The 20,372-nt window shown below is 40.9% G+C and overlaps 1 protein-coding gene across 4 annotated transcripts in view; it reads left to right on the top strand.

The window, feature by feature from the left end:
• LOC137802531 (protein unc-13 homolog C) overlaps positions 1-6,339 on the top strand; it is a 95,770-nt gene extending 89,431 nt beyond the window's left edge. For all 4 annotated transcript variants that reach the window (XM_068600510.1, XM_068600682.1, XM_068600595.1 and 1 more), the window contains 3 exons: positions 2,016-2,108; positions 2,463-2,622; positions 4,732-6,339. In XM_068600510.1, coding sequence (XP_068456611.1) covers positions 2,016-2,108; positions 2,463-2,622; positions 4,732-5,017 — 539 coding nt within the window. In that variant the 3' untranslated portion in view covers positions 5,018-6,339. The remainder of the gene's footprint in view (positions 1-2,015; positions 2,109-2,462; positions 2,623-4,731) is intronic.
• The last annotated feature ends 14,033 nt before the right edge of the window (positions 6,340-20,372 follow it).

Raw genomic sequence — 20,372 nt, forward strand, 5'->3', positions numbered from 1 at the left:
TGTCTCATTCATCTGTCTTCATGCGGACGTCGTTTTCCCATCGCTCTCTCCAACAAGATGGAAATACCTTCAGGTGTACGAAGAGATTCGAGAGGGAATTCAGCCCAGTGGGGCGTTGAAGCTTTAAGCTCCTGGCCGCCTCAGTGTGTTCAGCCTTGCGGAACGCTGCGTCGGCGGGCGGCGGGGAACAGAATGGCAACGATGGGAAGCTAGTCAGCCAGCCAGGCAGCCGGCAGGCCCAACCAGCGGCCTCCTCCTTGCTGACTGGCAGATGGGCAGAAGCGCACAGTGTTTCGCGGTGTGCCGTCGTGAGATCGCTTGATGTGGTCCTGTGCTTTCTCTCTCAGAGTTGACGCCATGTTGTCACTCCTTTATCAGAGGTGGTCTAACGTGATGCCTGTAAGTGGAGTTAGTGGTGGATGAAGTGCATTAGGTCATTAGACCGTGTGGAGATGTGCTGATGCTTGATGAAGCACAGCGGACACTGTTTCATTAATCACCGACCCCGGCGCTGTGACACAGTTAGACCATGGCGTGTGTCTTTTCCTGTGAAGTGTGTGTTTGGAAGCACACAAGTGTATTCATGTTTGTTCTATAGCTGCTTTAGACTACAATACAGAACAGTACTGGCAAAAAATAAACACGTCTTTCTTCATCCAGTAATTTCAAGGGAACTTTTCCCAGTGTTCTGCTCGTATAGGAACTGTTGATTGTGTCACTTTGTTTGGTTTAGAATACCATCTTGTTTGTTCAAAACAGCCAAGAGTGAAATGTAAATGAATGAAATCACAGCTCAGCAGTAATTAATGCCAACAACTGACCCTTCTTATCTGTCACCTCTTTTTGTTAGCATTTCCCTCACTTGATCTTCTGACCTTCCTCACTAACACCTTTTGTTTTATCTGTGTTTGCTTTCTCTTATCTCCCTTATGCGCCATTCATCTTGTTCACACTCCGCTCTCCCATGTCCCTCGAAATGCCCATTCCAGTGTCTCATCTTCATTCCCAGTCAGAAAACATGCAGCATCTTTTTATTAACTACATTATTTCAGCCGCTAGCTGACGTAAATGTGCTGTTTGCCCAGGTAACATGTCCTCGGCTTAATTGTCATCACAAAAAATCAAAGAGGCTTATTTTTCATTCCCAGTCATAATGGGCACTGCATGTTTGGTACATATTGATTAGCTATTGGATCAACGTGTCCCTTCATCAACCAGACAGGCACTTGCCTTCCAGTGTTAAGCATCTGTTTATCCCGTACTGGATGAAACACAACTCCCTGCATCAGGGGAAGTGAGACACATGGTCAGCAATGAGTCCTATTTGTTTACTGGCAGCAGTATGTGTCCATGTGTTGAAAACCCGGTGCAGGGTGTGGTGCCCAGAAGTATCGCTTTGCCTTCACTCGTATCCCCTCTTTACCTCCTCTCTGATGCGATGTTTTGCTCCCATTTCACTTGAGTTTACTGCATACAGTCATATGCAATGTTTTGTTTGTATTCCTGTTGAGTTGAACAGGATTTCTTTGTGCGGAACATTATTTTGTCAGTGCTTCCCTCCACACCATCTGCCTTCAAACCAGGCAGATTATTTCTTTTTCGTTTTTTTCTTCTTATTGCGGCTTGTTCCGCCTCAAGCTAAAGGAAACCCTGGCGTTGCTTGCTGCTTTGCTGCCATATGGTGAATTCAAGTTTACTCCCCGACTGTTTTTCTTGGGTTTAGTATTTTATTTATTCATTTATCGACACAGAGAAGTGTTTTTTGCACAAAGCTGCACCCACAGTTTTGGATCCGATTTCCTCTCACTCTCACACCCTCCCTCTCTCTCTCTCTCTCTCTCTCTCTCTCTCTCTCTCTTTCTCTCTCTCTCTCTCTCTTTCTCTCTCTCTCTCTCTCTCTCTCTCTCTCTCTCTCCCTGGCTTCCTCTCAGCCACTCCTCCATTCTCAATGATTTTCATTGTGCTCTTTTTTTTTTTTTTTAAATTCTCCTCTTGTTGTTTTGGTGTGTGTCCAGGTCAGTCATCCAACGGATCCGTGGGGGAGGTGTCAATGCAAGTGAATCTCATCTCTCACCCTGGCACTGGAGAGCACAAAGTCAGCGTTAAGGGTGAGATTTCCCTATGCAAAGAAAAACCCATCTCAGTCGTCTTCATGATGGATTGATCCCTGCACATTGTTGGTCTCCAAATAAACCCTTGCACTTGGACTCATTAGATATCTAAATATGTTTATAATTCATGTTCCAGATAAGTTCTGCTATCAATTGTACCTCTAATTGTATCTATATATATATATATAATATTACATTTTCTATATTTAACCAGTTCTCTGTGGGGAAAAAGGATAAATACACATTGAAAAATAAAGAATAAGGCCATGAATATATTCAACCATCATTAGCTTTGACTTCATCTATATATGTATCTATGCTGCTGATTATTGTTTCCTCTGTATTTCTTAGTGTTCGCAGTGAACAACCTCATCTGGCAAACCAACGCCATGTTCCGGCCGTTTGTGGAGGTCAACGCCGTCGGACCACACCTCGCCGACAAGAAGCGCAAATTCAGCACCAAGACCAAGAATAACAATTGGTCACCAAAGTACAACGAAACATTCCAATAGTGAGTCACCGTGCATCCTACACGGCCGTTAAAGAGGTGAAGAGGGAGCAAAGCTCAGGGTGTTTTCAAAAGCCTACGTTAAAATTTAAAATTAAATTAAATGTAAAATGAATAATAGTAATCATATCATCCATCATTTTGCTGCCTACGTACAACCTAAACATAGTCAACATTATGTACCTGGACTATATACTACAGTATCTTCAAACTTGTATTCAGTATACTATCTGTATACTAGAAAGCAGCAACATACAGTATATAGCAGATAATACCGGAGTGACACAGTGAGTCGTTCCTGGGAATGCAATGAAATTGCCTCACCAGCACTTCTGATCATTACATGAAACTGTTTGAAGGTCTGAGTCACTAACAAGTCAAGTGACCATCAACACCAGTGACCATCAATATCAATGACCATCAACACCAGAGGGTAACATCAGTGCAGACTCAGTGCTGTCTGCATATATATAGGCCAACAGGATCATTATCATAACATTATCATACCATTATCATTGGAATTTGAAGGAGCTGTTCAAGACTATCTTGCTATGGGTGAAGCGGGGTGGCAATGGCCTCTTCACCACTTCCTACACCTCCTCTACTTCTGGCACTCTTGCTCTGACCACACCGCTTAGAACTAAGCAGTTTGATGACTGCATCTTGCACAGTTGTGATGCAATCTCTGTGACCAAATTTGCCAAAGTACTTAAAACCGCTGACGCGGCAGTACAGTGGGTGTACAGCAGGGGTCTTCAGGACCACACAACCCTGACCCACAGTGACTCACACACAGACTGGGGTAAAGGTGAAAACAATGCCAGCGTCGCTTTTGTGGCTGGCAACTAAAAAGCTGCCTCCGAATAATTGCTCATTTGAATAGAGACATTCATTTCACTCGCAAAACACAAATGAATTGTCTCATCACAGCCACACATTTAATAAGCTGTTGAAATATCACCCGGCCACACTCTCTTCCTGACACTATATTCATTGGAAACAAAGCCGAACGTCATGGGCCAAAAAACAATTTGTGTGCACTCGTGTAATATTCTTCATAATGACACTGGGCTTTTAATTATGTTAAACAATATGTTTTTTTTTTTAAATTATTTTTACATTAAAGTCAAGTTAGTATACTTTAATAGACTCACAGCTAACTTGACAGTGTTCAACCTGTCACAATGAGGTAAACCCTACATTTACATGATCCTTTTTAATACTGAAGAACAGCCGAGCTGCCAAATTTAAAAAAGAAACCTTGGAGCGAGATTTTGTCCGGCCGGACAACTCCAGTCCCGCCTGTCATTACATCTTGCCCAGATGCAAAAGATACGTTTCTCTGATTGTCTATCCGTGTAGCCCATTTCCTTTTTTTCTATTGTGTGATGAGTGGCACCTTACGGCACAACTCCAGGGGACTCAGGGGAGACACGCTTGATTCCTCTGTGGCGAGGGCAGCGCGACCAGGTCACGTCTGCGCGCTGCGGCACATTAAATAACCTCCAGTTTTTTTTTCCAGCGTGAGAAATACGATGTGTGGCGGGAGGGCGTGACTTAACACCGAAGTGAGTGACAGTCCCGCTCGACGCGTGACACTTGAGAGCACTTGCGCCTCGGCCCAAAATCTGAATTTTTTTTCGCCGTGAGAAATTGGTTGTGTGGCATGAGTGCGTGTGAAAACATGCAAAAGCGTGTCACACTGAGAAACCGTGAGAGTTGGGAGCGCTGTTATCGGACCTGGGGGAGCAGGGCGTTCTCCTTTGTTGCCCTCTCCCTCTCGAACCCGAGCACCTCAGACATCACTCGCCACTTTCAATACAGCACTTAAAACCCATTTATTCAAATCTGCTGTTTAACCTCTGATACTATTATTATTATTTTGTTCACTATTGTCATCTTTCTTGTTTTATTGCTGCCTCTATTGTTTGTCATTACCATGGAAAAAAGTGCCTTGAGTCCCTTTTAAAGCGCTATACAAAGAAGATGTATTATTATTATTATATAACGAGATATACATAGTATAGTTAAACATTGCTGATTTTGCCTCCTGTGAACTTATTTAAACTCTTGAGAATGGCCTTTCTGATCCCTGCGTGTCATTTCTCCCAGTGTTCTCAGTAATGAACATGGTCCGGAGGCCTACGAGCTGCACGTCTCAGTAAAGGACTACTGCTTTGCCCGTGAGGACCGCATCATCGGCATGACAGTCATCCAGCTAAGAGAGCTAGCAGACAAGGGCAGCTGCTCCGCCTGCTACCCCCTGATGAAAAGCGTCTCCATGGACGAAACTGGCCTGACCATCATGAGGATACTCTCTCAAAGGACCAATGACGAGGTGGCCAAAGAGTTTGTGCGTCTCAAGACAGACACGCGCTCGGCGGAGGAAGTATCGTAATGTGCGAAAAACAAAAAAATGCAGTATTAAAAAAGTTGTATCGTCTTAAGTGGGAGATATGGAGAAAAGGGAGAGGGAGAGGGAGCAGTAGCAACAGATGCTCTTTCTGGATAGAAGCTGGAGAATGAGATTGTCCAAAGAGAAGCGCAGGAGGCCCAAATGTGGCGAGGCAGCAAGACAGTGAGAGAGCAAGAGTTGTGTTTGTTTGTTTGTTTTTGTGCATGTGCGTAAAACATCTGTTGGAATGTTCATTTTAAAACTACAGTATGTACAAGTGTTTACTTACCGTATGCTTACTATTAAGTACTATATTCTACAAGTTATGTTAACGAGACATGAAATACCTTTTGTACAACATCTAGTCTTTTTGAACAGAGATTTGTTCCAATAAAGTGCCAAACCAGTGAAAAAAAGAACAAAACCAACGTATATGAATTATGGTGAACTTTGTATGTTTGAAATTTGCTCGATTATTTTGTCCGGTGTAAGTCATTTTCTGACAGTGTGGCGTTTTGATTGTTGCAAAGTCTTTCATTTTGCATCCTCGTTTTTTGGCTTCACGTTCTTCCACAAAGCACTGTTGTGCATGTCCTCTTCTCGGTCATGTCTCTCCCATGATTCTACAGTGGCCACCGAGCTGGCTCCTGTCCCCTTGCCTTCAAACTGTTTGTATTTTAAGTCGACCTGAAAATAGACCATGTTTTTTTAAATGGCGATGACTGCTATGTGAACCTTCATAGGTGTTTGTAATTTTATAACATGACAACAATGACGACAGCCTCCAGTGCTAACAGTCTTAGCAGAAAGGATGGAAATGTTTTCCTTTTCTTTGGCTTTTTGTTCTTTGTTTTTGGCCATCAGCTTCCAGCCTTTCTGAATGACCACTGTGAACATGAGCTTTGGAAGGCAAGCTTACATGACATTGCTGACAGTTTGATATTATTGTTTAATATTTTTCCGATAACTTTGTTCTTGATAAACTGCCAAAGTTATATAAGATATTTGTACAAAAGCAATCCATTACATGTATGAAGATAAATATGTACATGTGATCTATTACTTTTTCAATGCTTAATATTTGATTATTGATAAGGTGGTACTAAGATTTTATTTTTTTTATTTCCTGTGAAGCTGTTAACCAATATGAAAGTTGCACATGTTACTTTACACATTAGTTATATCAGCTTCTGTCATCGAAATTATTTTTCTTCATAAAGGAAAGAGTCTAACATTTGGTAAATATGCAACATTCCTATGTATTGCACTGATGGCGAATTGTATGTCATGTAAATATATTTAGTGAGATATTGTACAAAAGTCTACTTTTCTTTAATGTGCATAAAGTATGTGCAAATATGTTAAAACATCTGGGTCATTTTGGGAAAATTGTCCAGCAAGCAGTCTTTTACCACAAAGCTCACAGTAGAAATATTGAAAAATGTGTTCAGTTGCATCTATATTGTCTGTCTCATAGCACATCACGAATCCATCGATGTTCATATTTCAGATAGAAAAAAAAGGCTGTGAAAATGATTTTCACTGGTCGGCAGAGGCGTTCGGGTAAAAAAAGAAGAAGAAAAGGGATCAAAACCAAAAATCTTTTTATTTCAAACCTTGTTCTTGTCAAAAACCTGCGTCATGCAACTTTACCACCAGTAGTTCAGTCAGAGATGTGGGTGTGTTCTGCGAGTAGCGGCTAACTAAGCCTCAGACAGAAAAAGAGCAGGTTGCGAAGGCTTGATAAATTCACTTTGTTCTATCTACGCAACCCAGATTGTTTTTCCTTTTCAATCTTGGAGTCATCAGCCCCGGCCAGCACTGCCTCATATGATGTCACTCGAGGCAACACGTCACTCTTGCACAGCTCCCACTGGAGCCACAAAAGTGTTATTACATTTTTTTTGTAATAGTTTGCTCGTACTCCCCACGGCCTGACAGACTTTGATGTGAGTTCCGCTTTAAGTGTTACAAACATCCCTCACTACACCGTGAAGCACATTTGACAACATTAACAGCAGAAATAACTACTCCAAACTCACACTGAAGAGCATTGCATTTAAGAACATGCAAAAACAAATTAGGTACATGTTTTTTAATAGTTTTGAGTCCCAGGGTGAGACACACATGGGTCGCCTGGTAGAATATGTTTCCCCACCACTGGTAAACATCGTCCTGTGTCTTCTCGGCCGACTTGTCAAAGTTACTCTTGAGTGGCCCTCACAGGCCTTGTGTGTTTGAGTGTCTGTGGATGAATCATTTGCTTTGAGATCGCTTATGCTCCATCTACTGTCAATCATTCAACACCCACTGAAAGAGAAATGCAGGTCTGTGGCAGGAAATAATCATTTCAAAACATGTCTCTTGCCCAAGCTTTAATGCCACGTTTATATGTTTTTATTTGAGCCATCTGTGTTCACTTCAGAGACGCATGAAAACAGTTCATTTCTGGGTAAATGGGAGAATTTAGCCTGTATCCAAACACTATGAGCCCAATGTAATGAGTGGCAGGCAATGCAGTAATATGTACCTGGCATGGGGGACGTCTAACTGTATAAATGTAGGTGCATTTTACAGAATGATACACAAATATGATTTTAAAGAACCACTACAAAAATTACTTCAGAAATAACTTGTTCTCCGAGAAAAACTGCCGTTCATTGAAACCAATAATGGGCACAGCCGGTCTCTTGATCAAAAGCCCACACAGAGAATCTAATCACCTGGAACCAGCACATAAGAGAGCCAAACAAAGTAAGTCCATTTGTCAGTGTCACCCTTTTGTCTGTTCTTCACAGCTGCTTTCCAATACTGAAGGAGATAGGGAAAGAAAGGAAATTTTAAGAGATCGACAGAAAACACGACGGTGTGAGAGTGCAATGAAGATCTGGGGAAAGTAAAGAGAAGAGCTTCAACATGGGGGAAAGAACTGTGAAGGTATTTTTAGTCTTGAGTTATAATGCACAAGAAGACATCGCGCAGCAGACATGATTGCACTGCTCATGTTTCTCCGCAGGGTTTTCCTCAAAGATTACTAAAGATACATGTGGGGTAAGTATTTGTTTAGTGTACTGTATCACTTGCAGTATGCACGTCTACATGGAGGCTTTGAACCAAGTTTTTCTGCACTGTAAATTCTATTTTGTGCGTGAAGAGAAGTCACTTTTTTTTCACAGCAGACATTTTGACATGTCAAAGCAGGAAAGTGTAATGATAACATTAACGGCCTGGCTTATCAATCTCCTCAACCAACTCTCACTGAGGCCAAACAACATGAGAATAGATACAAATTGTATAGGTGTGTAAATATTAGAATAGCTAATACAGCAACTACAGTATAATATATGGTTATTAGCGGGCTTTAATTAAATGCATCTACGTTAGCTTTAGTGTGATGGCATTACTAGTCACAGCAGCATTAAGTGCAGTTGAATGTGTCTGAATTTAGTTTAAAAATACATTACAGCAAATTGCATCATTGTTTAAAAAAAAATGCCCAAAAGCTACATGCCCCCACCCACTTGAAAATACGTGTGCAATACCAATTTTCCATTCTTTTCTTTTCGTCAGGCGAGTATATGCTAGTCACACCAGCAAAGAGCAAACGGAAGCAGCGGAAAGGGAAACGCTGTCACTCACGTACCCCCAGAAGGAAGGGAAGACCGAGCAAAACACTAACCTGACTCATCCGAACCGTAGCGCTGCCAAGATGCAAAATTACATCAACTTCCACAACCTTGACCCCCTCATTTGCATGTTGTCAACTCCTCCAGGAATTTGTAGTCATCTGCAGCACATTTCAAAGGACAAACTGATCTCTGAGAAAGAGCTGGTTGATATAATTTATGGAAAGATGACATCCATGTTGTGTCGACCGAGCAGCGGATTTCTCCTACCGACAATACTTTGGGTTAGATTAATAGAGTATTTTCGGGGGCGACTAATTGAGCACATGACAGGGGGCTGAAGCTCAACAAGAGGAGGACACATTATCCATAAGTTATGGGCCAAAGGAACATAACCAACTGTGTAATAATGTAATGCAGCCAGCTGTTATGATTCACAGACCGACAACCATCAACCTGGACTTTTCTGTGTCCTTCAAACCAGAAGGCTGTTTATTTATCGGGCCAGGATTGATAGAGCTCACCTCAAGGGAGGAATAGGAAATTTGGGGGCGAATGTGGCCAAATGGGAGAGCGGATCATCCTTCAATCAGAGGATCGGTAGTTTTATACCCAGCTCTGCCAGTCCATGTCCTTGGGCAAGACACTGAGCCCCAAAATGCTCCCGCAGGCTGTTATGGTAAAGCGCTTTAAGTGGTTTAAGGGCGCTATACGAGAACAAGTCCCATTGCCTACCATTCACGGCAGGGAGTTTTCCCTATCTTGTTATCTTGTAAATAAGGTATAAACGTGATTTTAACTTCATGTAATGTGATACAAGGTGCAAGAGAATGCAAGCTGATCCAGTTTTACAGAGTAAAAGATAGTTTAATCGAATGCAATTACAATACATTCAAATACATCAATCCATCCATTATCTAAGCCACTTATCCTCGTTAGGGTCGCGGGGCGCTGGAGCCGATCCCAGCTGCCAAAGGGCGAAGGCAGGGTTCACCCTGGACAAGTCGCCAGTTCATCACAGCATTCAAATACAGTGTAATACTATTTTAAAACACAAAATATGGAGCAATATTGTATTTCACAGCAGGAAGTCATAGTTACCTATTCTACTGCATGTTATTCTTTTTAGGCGTAAAAAAGGCAAATATTGTGTCGGAAGCACATGACTAAAGGGAAAATAGTGCTTCAACGAGTAACACAAGAAACACTTATTCAAATATGTATCAACGAATATTTATCAAATAATGCAAACTGCATTTAATAAATTGTTACTCATGACATGCATTTGAATGTTATTTTGATCCTGTGGATTTAAATGTTGAAAAATGTGATGTGTCCTTCAGGATAGAGGATAGATTCATTCAATTTAGTGAAACACACTAAACACACAAAAACACACTAAAATTGACTAAATGTCATCGAAACAGGACCATTTGTATTTGCCATGGCATTTAAATCACAGATTTAGAGGCTCTGAACACCTAATTATTCATTTTATTAATAGACTAATAGACCTTTTTTAAAGCAAGAGTATTGACGTGTCAAACACAGGTGTTGTCAATAACATTTAAAATGCCATACGCTTTGCATACTGTCCCACTGATGCAATGTCATTAGTTGCACCTGTGTTTACACCTAATGAGTCCAAATTTATGCTGTGAAAAAGGTCCTCCAGCTTATATTGAGCACTACATTTACCGTCTGCTATTTGGTTTGAGGGTCACTACATACATTGTGCACTGAAAACCATCCCACAGTAAGAGTACATTCAAGTCTCTTAAATTTCCTTCACTCATGTCTTCTCCTAGCGTCCTGTCACGCATAACCTTGATGGAAAGTATGCAAGGAACGGACGTAAAAAGATGCAATTCCAGAGACAATTGATGCACAGGTAAAGCACAGGTGCTACCAATCACACTAACGATGCCTCGGTTCTCATTCTGTGTCCAGAGAGCGAGCATGTACTATACCAAGATACAGAACTTAACGCATCATTCGTCTACATTTTTACACCTGTGCTTTTGGTGTGACACACAAAAAAAGTGCATGACAGGCCAGAGAATATAAGTTCTTGATGATATTTGTCATGCCTGTGTTTGACAAGTGAAAACAACTGTCGTGAGAAAAGTGTGCGTTTCATTTCCTGGTATTCATTTTCCTTCAAATGGTATCATTTAAAACAGTAGCACACCTTGGTATTCTTCAGATGTATTTTCATGAAGAAAACTAAGATTGCCGCGGATTGTAAGCATCTACCTTCAGAACTAGATGACTTGCTTTTACTTTATTGTCTTACTTTTCTTTCATGTTTTCCAGTTGGATCCACTTACACACTGTGTCCAGTATCACTGTGACAAGTTGTCCAGGTTTCTGGCCCACTTCATCTCCTCATGCTGTTTCCTTCCTCTCCATCATTGGACTATAGTGCTGTTCCTTTTCTCCTCTCACTGCTTTACACAAATCATCCCGTGTGTCTACGTTTATGTGTACCACATACATAGTATGTAGTGTAAGAACATTGTGTGACCTGCATGGGGATGTACTGAGCATGTGTTGTTTCCCCATAAACTATATATATATATATATATATATATATATATATATATATATATATATATATATATATAGTATCTGCCTGAGTGTGTTTTGAGAGTGTCCTATGCCCTGACCTCTCTCCCTAACCAATCTGGCTGAGTGTAATTACAGCTCTATGTGTCTCAGTGGGCAGAGAGAGCCTGCTCCTCCTCCTGCCATTAAACACAGGAAAAATCAGGTCTGCAGCCACAATGGGGAAGTACGAGCAAACCATTAAAGCACAGAGGTGGACACTGTAATTGTTGAGCGCTAAGAGATGCACAAGGTGGGGATCTTAGGGTGATTGGACATGGTGAGGAACATCAGAGGTGCCGTTGTTGACCCTGATAGATGAGATGTTGAACTGAACCATGACACGGAGCAGCCAACCGTTAGCGTGTAGTTTGCGCAAAACAATGCTCTATTACTTTGGCTGGTTGACAGTTTTATAGCATACACACATGACAACAAGGGAGGGGGAGACATCATTTATTTCTGTCTGTGATACTGTCATCTGGGTGTAGTCTTCAGTTGACTGCTCACAGTTTCATTTTGCAGCTTTTGATTAAAAGGAAGTGCCTGCGAATAGAATCCGGTCACTAAATCGCTCAATGGCAAAGTATATCACTGTGGTTTGACAAATCATTACATTTTAAAGCCTGTAGCTGTCTTAATCCAGAGCCCTTGAAAATTGCTCAGTGGGGCTCCTGCAACAGTACATATCTACAAGCTCTTGCTTCCTCTGGAGCACCTGAATCATTTGTGAGATGCCGTTCTGTATTTTACATGAAACTTTAGTTAACAAGGAAATCAATAATTTTGTCCCCTCTATTGTCCTTGTCTGAGAAATAGCTCGAATTTGACTGGAATATGTTTCTGTTTCTGTCTGCACTGGCACTGACGGGCCACTGATGCACAGCAACACAACAAAGGCATTAGTTGTATTCCTCAGTCGTAAATCACCGCCTAGATTTCTAAGAGAGTCGACTTTCTATTCTTTTCATTTTTCATGTTTCTAGTCCACATAAAGTCTCTTGATAAATGGCAAGTACACTGCAATATATGTCTTTCTTTTTTTTTCTCGTGAATGTAGTTCGAAGAGAGAGTAATTTGCCTTGCTTGTAATGTCCAATAGGCATTCCATGAAACAAGATATTGTCAGGTGCAGGAATGTCTTCTCTAAAGGAATCTAAAACCTCTCTGTCATGTGTACATGAGCCATAACACAGCATAAAGCTCTCGGACTCGCATTGTTTTATACACTGCCCAAAGATGGTTAACCATGGAGAGCATGTTGATATGGCTGTTTCAGTGATGGAGCTCTTTGCTTGTGGTAACACAGCCATCTTTTTAACTGTAAAATCAACCTGCCGGCCTCCTTTTTACTGTGGACCATTATCGATGCGTAACAACGCTGTGAGGGTAGCGAGAGCTCGGCGCGCTGCAGGTTGCAGGTCTGAGCGAAGGAGGGGTTGAAGGAGGAGAGTCCTCCAGCAAGGCCATCTGTTCATATGTGATTAAAGCTTTGGGCCTCAGTTTGATCGTCCTCTGCTCAGTCTGAATCCAGCGCGCCCTTCACCAACCTGTAGCCTGGCTGAGAGGTAAATGCTAGCTTTGTCTCTTGCACTGCAGCTTACATGGTTTTAAGTCAAAAATGAGCTGTTAAATACCTCTCTGGCTTACTGGATTTATGTATGAGGGAAATCTGAAAAGGAAAAATAAAATCAGAGCATGGTTCATTATTTAAGACAATGTCTGCAAGTGGGTTCATTGGCTTTTTTTCCTGACAATATCTGACAAATAGCTTATTTACAGTGGTATGCCCAGCTGCCATTAGGATCCCCTCTGGTAATTTCTGTCAAGGTTGAGGCAGCATCATGGACTACCTGCCTGTAATGTTTGTAGTGCCACATAAAATTCTGTGTTGCACGAGGGCTGTCCAACATGTTTAATGTAAATTATGTGTGGAAATGATTGTATGCAGGTGCTACCTCACAAATCCACCACCAGTGTGAGCTCATGAAGCATAGTGGAACATAATCTCATATGCCAGCAGTCAGCCATAGATGTTGCACATGACAGTTTTGCTATCAATCACAATCACTGGAACATCACAACCTTTTACACTTCATTCTTACACTGTATGCAAGTTGCCCATTTGCTCGATAACACAGGATTTGATTTATTACGTGTGTGTATAAATGCATATTTGTGCACAGGGTTATGTGTAAGTTTGTAGATGTATATATAAGGGTGTGTTTTTGTGCAGCATGACATTTTGGATTAAGGCAGGTTGTCAGACTGCAAATGTCAGCTGTATGAAGTATAAAATGTACAACTTCCGAGCGGCGACATCTCCCACTCTGACCATCAATAACTAGGCGGCGATGTACTGCTCAGTTGGAGGGCGGCTGTTTCTCAGTTTCAACATTAGGTCACCACAGTCTGCCCCTGTTTCCGTCCAGATTGCAGAGTACAGAGGAAAGCCCCATGGCAGATGGTCAGAGAGAGGGGTTTCATCGCTTTCCACCAAACAGCGTATGTGTCTGTGGTTCTCGATATGGACATGTGGCACAACAGCGTCCCCAGTAAAATTAAGGCAAAAAAACCCCATAGCACTATAATGTAATAAAGATTGAATTGATTTTTTTTGTTGCTATTTGCCATTTGCAACTATTTAATGGATTGCAGACATTGATGGCCTCCTCAGGATTAATTATAACGGCCTCGGGGATAATTAAAAAAATGCTCGCAAATTTAGCCAACTGAATAAATATTTTATTCAAAGCACCACTGAGCCCGACTACAGCCTCACAGAACTGTAATCATGGCTGTAATCTCTGTATTTTTGTTGTTTTATGGTCACATAAAAACAACAAAAATCACATAAATCACCAGGTTTCATTGTGTCATATTACATCTTATATAACACGGCTATATATGGACATATTTATATACATTAGATCATTATAGAGATTATAAAATCATAGTACGGGGGGGGGAAGTAGATTTACCAGCAAGATAGATTCATATTGTGCATGAAAAATATGCAGCCTATAACGTACAACACACACCCATGTATCATAAAGCCTATATGTTTGAAGTACCAATCTTTAAACACCTTACTCTTTGTGTCCAGATTTGCAGTGATTTAATTCTTCTCTCGCTTCCTCTTGCATGTCTACTTTTGTTCATTTCTCTGGCTTAGTTCACAGGATTGCCTTAAGAAGCAAGATTGTTAAGTAAACTAAGATCTAAAGGAACTGTGTGTTACCCCCAGGTAGTACAGGTCACCATGGAGACTTACGTTACATCAAGTCTCTTAATTGCATCCCCGTTTCCCTCGCTTGCGTCTTTTCCGTGCGAGGCGAGAGGAAACAAGGAAATATGTTTTAAGAGAAATGAGTCGCCCTTTTCCCAGTAGCACCACGTGAAGAAACATCTGTTTTCAATGATGGCGGCCGCTGATCACAGCGAGACGGCTTTAACAGCTGGAGAGACGTTTGACGGAGTTTGTGTCTGCACACATGCTCGGTACCTAATCGTTTCAGTTTCTCCTCGCGTGGTTTCCATGCTAAGCCGCAAGGAAAGGGACTGAGACGCGAGGAAAAGACGCAAGTGAGGAAAACGTGGGTGCTTTTAAGAGACTCGGGGTGTACGTTGACTTCACATGAGAATAACCTTTAATTTATAAATCATCAAAATCACAGGCAGTGAAAAAGAAGGCATTTAGAGGTGTGGGTCTCGGTCATGTTTAAAGATTATACCTGGGTTGAGAGTGCAAGAGAAATATATGGAATAGTTAAGTATTGGTTTTTTTGTTTTTTTTCGAAAACAGCAGCGAGACTCATTTGATGGAATTGAATGGTGACGCGGAGACTTATCCAGGTTCAGATTTGACAGTGATGGAAGATAAATGGAAAACAGGAGCGACCTCACTGTTTTGACTATAGGTTAGGATGACCTCTCAAAACACAAGTACACATTTCCGTCTGTATGATTGTAACTTACCGAACGAAACACACTTGCATTAAATGTCTGCATAGTCTTGCAGATAAAACAGCCGTCTACCGGAGCGAGCGAATTAAGGACGATGTGAGCTGTTATATAAGGCACATAATTGGTGGTTAACTGCTCAGCTAAGTAGGTAGACTCTCTATATACCTTCATTCAATCATTTCAATGTTTTTTCAGTGCTGTTTTGCCCCTACCAATGAGAATATATCACAACAGTTTGGTTCTGTTTATGGTAGATAACAAGGATATTTTAATTGCATAATTAGGAGTGGCTGTCCAACAACAAGTTCTGGTAAAAAAAAAAAGGGCTGTTTTATGTTGCTCCTAACAGAAAGTAGGTAACCAGAAAGACTTACCAATGTCCGGCCGTTACAGACCAGTGGCGATAACTGTGAAAAGTAAAACCACACAATATGGTGCACATAATTGTGAGTAGGGGCTCAGAGCTGTTTTGGAACAAATCAGGAACAACCGTTAAAAAGTAGTTTTGGTATTGGGGAACAACTTAGTGTTTGCTAAAGCCTGTGCATCTCCCAGTGTGGTTTAACTGTATATTGCCCCTTGATACTAAAAACACACCACACACATCTGATGAGAATTGTATTATTGCATTGTACTTGTAAAAGACATTTGCTGCCTTTCCATCGGCGAATTGTTAAACTTACTTCCACTGGTACATACAGTTCATGACATTATTAAGGCCTATGGATCCCTAAAGGTACAGCAACGACTTGCATGTAAATATTATCATATAAGCAGTATTAGGAATTTAACTTTGAGGATCCTGCTCAGTCTGTTCATGAAGGCACTATTAATGAATTCCCCACTAAAAACTCACTCGCTTCTTGTCATTATCAGAAAGCACCACTACTTAATAACAACTCAGAATGATGTACCACTTGTACTCATGTACTTGAGGGAGCACACAAATAAGTAACTAATGAGTGCCTAATGATTAATTACTATGTTTTTTGTGCCACTCAGTGGGGGATTCATTGTTAATCCGGTACTGCTCATGAAAAAAGTGCCGGTTCACAGATACCAATCATTACCTAATGAGTCATTAATATATCTCCCAAGTTTGTTCCATTAACTTATTATTTATAGCGTCCAGCAATCTGAGTTATTTAGGAATTTAGACGTTATTACAATCCTTTAATACATACATACATAGTATTTAATCTCTGCATTTAACTCATCCAAAGCTTCTCAGGAACAGTGGGTTTCCTTGAAGTGCTCCGGGAGCAACTTGGTTCAGTGTCTCGCTTGAGGACACTTCATCATGTAGACAGAAGGAGCCGGGGATCAAACCTTGTGGTTAAAGGACAACCCACTTTGTCCACTGGGCCAAAGCCGCCCCCATAATTATTAGTCATGATTCATCAATCATCAGAACATTCCTTATTCCGTAGTAACCCCTCACAGTTTCATGTATTGTAAAGTGTTACCCAGCTGAAGACAAAAAGTGAGTACTTCAACCTAACCATCAGTATCTACCAAAAATACAAATCAAGTGTGCTGCTCGTAGGGTCCTTCAGGAACTTTTGGAAAGAAATATTTTCTCTTTCGCTGTGAAAATAAAGTCATTATGTGGCATTACCTTAATGTCATATTGTGGCGAGAATTTTTGACAATATGGCTGGTCGTTTGTTTGATTCAGCTGGGGAGGTGATGGCCCATCACAATGTCCTTAGAGATATTGGTTGTATTAGGCCAGGGCTGCTACTGCTGTGCAATGATGAAATGTTTTGGAATGAGGCCACAATGAGTTGAAAAAGGTGAGCCAAAGAGAGGAAAGCTTTAATATGTCACACTTCTATTGTGCTTCCGAAAGAGCTGCTTTCAAAATAAATCTCATTGATGACTGCCTAGCTATTTATTGTCCATCATATATGTATTGGTAATACATGTATTATACAATTCAAAATATACAAAGCCAAAAATAACATGACCGTAGAAATGTATTATTTTATTCTCCACATTCAAATATTTCTATTCAGGGTCACAAGGACATTGGATTATTTGAAACACTGGATGGGAGGAATGTAGGCAACAGCATCAAAGCTACTTTAAACATGTTTTTGGGTTAGGGGAGAAATCTGGATTACTTAGAGCATTTAAGCCAAAATTGACAATTTTACAGATACCATTATGCAACTATATTATCATCGTCTGAAAGAAGTGAATAGAGTTACCGTGACGTAACTCATTGGCCCGTGGACTACAGTTTTGAAGCTTTGAGTTCAGTATTTTTGCTATCGTTACCTCTGGGTTTTTTGCTACGTGAGAATAGAGCTTAGTACAACCAAAGGTTTGGAGACTAAATTGTACCAATTAATGAACCTAAAACGCTGTGAAAGGATTTAAATACAAATACAAGGACAATTCCCAAACTGAACAAAGCTGGGAGCAACCTCTCAATCACAAGGTAGCCATGTCCTAAATCAAACTCTGCTTTTCTATTTTACGATAAAAGGGGTCATAATTAGCAAAATGATGAACTGAAGAAGACTTGTGGTAGAGATAGAGATGATAAACGTATGTTCATAAGGAGTGATTCAAGTGAGAATTCTTCAATCAGGGGCTGCACTGTCAAAAAAAAGTCAGACAATGGTCACGGTACAGCCTGCTGAAGTCATACAAAAGTCTTAGTATAGCGTGTAAAATAAAATTCATGAAATAAGAACAGGGGTCACTAATAGGTGGACTGCGGAAGCCTTTGTATTCACACCTGGAAGTAAAACATTATTTTCTAGCCTTTATGGCTCATTCAGTGGTCCAGGAAACACACCGACCAATTACATGCTTTGTGAATCAAATCACATGACGCTATTCAGCCAATCAAACTTGTATATTCCGATAAACTTCAACCATTCAAGTGAGATTTCCAATAGACAGGAGAGAGACTGGGTAGTCAGAAAATGTATTTCACTTGGCGTTTTCCAAAAAGAGAACTGTGGTCAGCGAGACCAAAGCCTTTCAGAAAAATGAGCAGACTCTTAAATGTCAGTTCTTCCCACGGGCAGTTCAAAACCAGGATGCATCACATGTTAAGAGGTCACGGCGATTATTCAAAGCGTCAACGTTAAGCGGCACTGCAAGACAAAGCACTCATCTTTTGAGCTAACGTACCCACTCACATCCGATTTTAATGCACAGAAAATAAACAATAAGAGTTCAATTTGATTGATCCATCAGAATCCGATAACCTGATGCATGAAAACACGGCCCAACAATGATGTTAATGAGGGGAAATGTGGAAAAAAGTGATTTCAATAACCAAATTTAGTCCCTGCACTTACATTTGTCTTATTAGAGGACAATAATAATATAAGATTGGGTCTTTTTTTAGGTGGGATCACTCTGAATTGAATTTAAAACTGCAGAGCTATGGCAATGAATTTTTCTAAAATGGACTGCAATTTAAGATGCATCTTGCGCAAAATCTTTCTGTTATGTCATTTATTAAATGCATCCCTTATTTTTCTTAAAACGAGAGAATAACATTCATTATTGGATTATGTCCCTTTGCAAAAGCTAGTCAGATTCTTTGCGTGTCGGCTATCAGACAGCATGACGAGTGAAACTTTGAAAAGCCTAAACTTAACCTGATAATATGAATGTGTTTAAGATAAACTGATGTCTGTGCTGTATTGATTGTTCACCTGCTGCATAGAAGTTATCCTAAACCGCTTTGAGGGCTTGGATCCACGAACAGGCAGTTCTCAACTCCTCTGTCCACGGTCTCTCCATATGGCTGGGTGAAGGAATGCTGGAGAACCTTTAACCTTTATGGTTGCTCGGGGCCCAGGGAGCTGCCTGCATAATCATCTCAGCTCAGGCTGAGTGTCGCGATCATAAATCATCTGAGCACGCTCAGACTGAGCTACTGTCCTGATGGCCTCACGTCATCTGTTTGGCTGTGAGTGTCTCAGAGCCTTTTTCTCTTGGACAATGATACTCTGTTAATGCCCCCGCCTAAAAAATCAATCTGTCATGAAACACTTGTAAAATGATCAGAGCCCTTCAATATGCCATTGTGTCCCTGCTGTGCTGACCTAAGTCAAATAGTGTTTGCACATCCGTTATATGACTTTGTTAGCACAGTGTAAAGGTTAAATCATTACATTATAGGAAAGTAAATTTAATAAAGGATTCTATGATTGACAGCATGCAGTATAACTACCGCTGATACATTACTCATGGTGCTTTCAGTGCTTTGCAACAGTGGTTGAATGATGTTTCCGCTCAATGGTGTGCAATGTTTTGCAGCAGCCATTTGAGATATGCTCGCTTTGTTTGGTGTGAATGTTAGGTTTGACACCAATACATCTGCAGTAAAAAAAAAAAAACAGTGGCAGTGATTTATATATAACAGGGTTACAACAAAACATCAACACACCATGACGCACATTTCACGCAGCAGCTTGTCTATCTGAACCCTCAACTAACCCGCACACTTTAAACCTTGTAAAGTAGCGAAGTATTGATGCTTTCAAACAGTATGTGCACCTCCATTTATGCTCAAATATTGCACTAGAAACACCTGCGGTCTGAAAATTTTAAAAACGGTGCATGCCAAATATTTGTTGCTTATGCCACAGAAACCTGGACTAGACATCTAGAGGATGTACGAAGCAGCGTCTCTGAAAGATTAGTTGACACATTGCGGAATATTTTTCCAGGGTGTTGGGTGAGAGCCAACCCTTGACAATAAAAAAATTAATTAAGGGTCAAGCCCATTCCTCCACCAAGCTTCTGATGAATAGAACGGCACTGGCCTGGACCACGATTCAAATCACCAAGCCTCTGCGTTTCATCTTTTGTTTTAATTGTTTTGCTTTGCGGATGTTCCCAGGTTCGACCCAATAGCAAAAAACCTTCTGAATAAGAAGTGAAACAATTAAATTGAACTGGACTCCTGAAGGTTGTTGAAGTCCTCTTGAATCTTAAGCAGCGTAGAGATTCAGAATGATGCAGTACAAGCATCTCACATAACGTAATTAACCTCAGCCTCCGTTTCTGTATCTTTTAACACAATGCACCAGCTGTTCTAGTCAGGCAAGTAGAAAAGGGAAGGTGCAAAGCATCTTATTATTCTCAGGTCTCTGAATTACGCATGCTTCCACTTGAATGGGTAT

Source organism: Clinocottus analis, unplaced genomic scaffold, assembly GCF_023055335.1.
Source record: "Clinocottus analis isolate CAN_PGR_092001 unplaced genomic scaffold, fCliAna1.0.p SCAF_1, whole genome shotgun sequence".
Lineage (NCBI taxonomy): Eukaryota > Metazoa > Chordata > Actinopteri > Perciformes > Cottidae > Clinocottus > Clinocottus analis.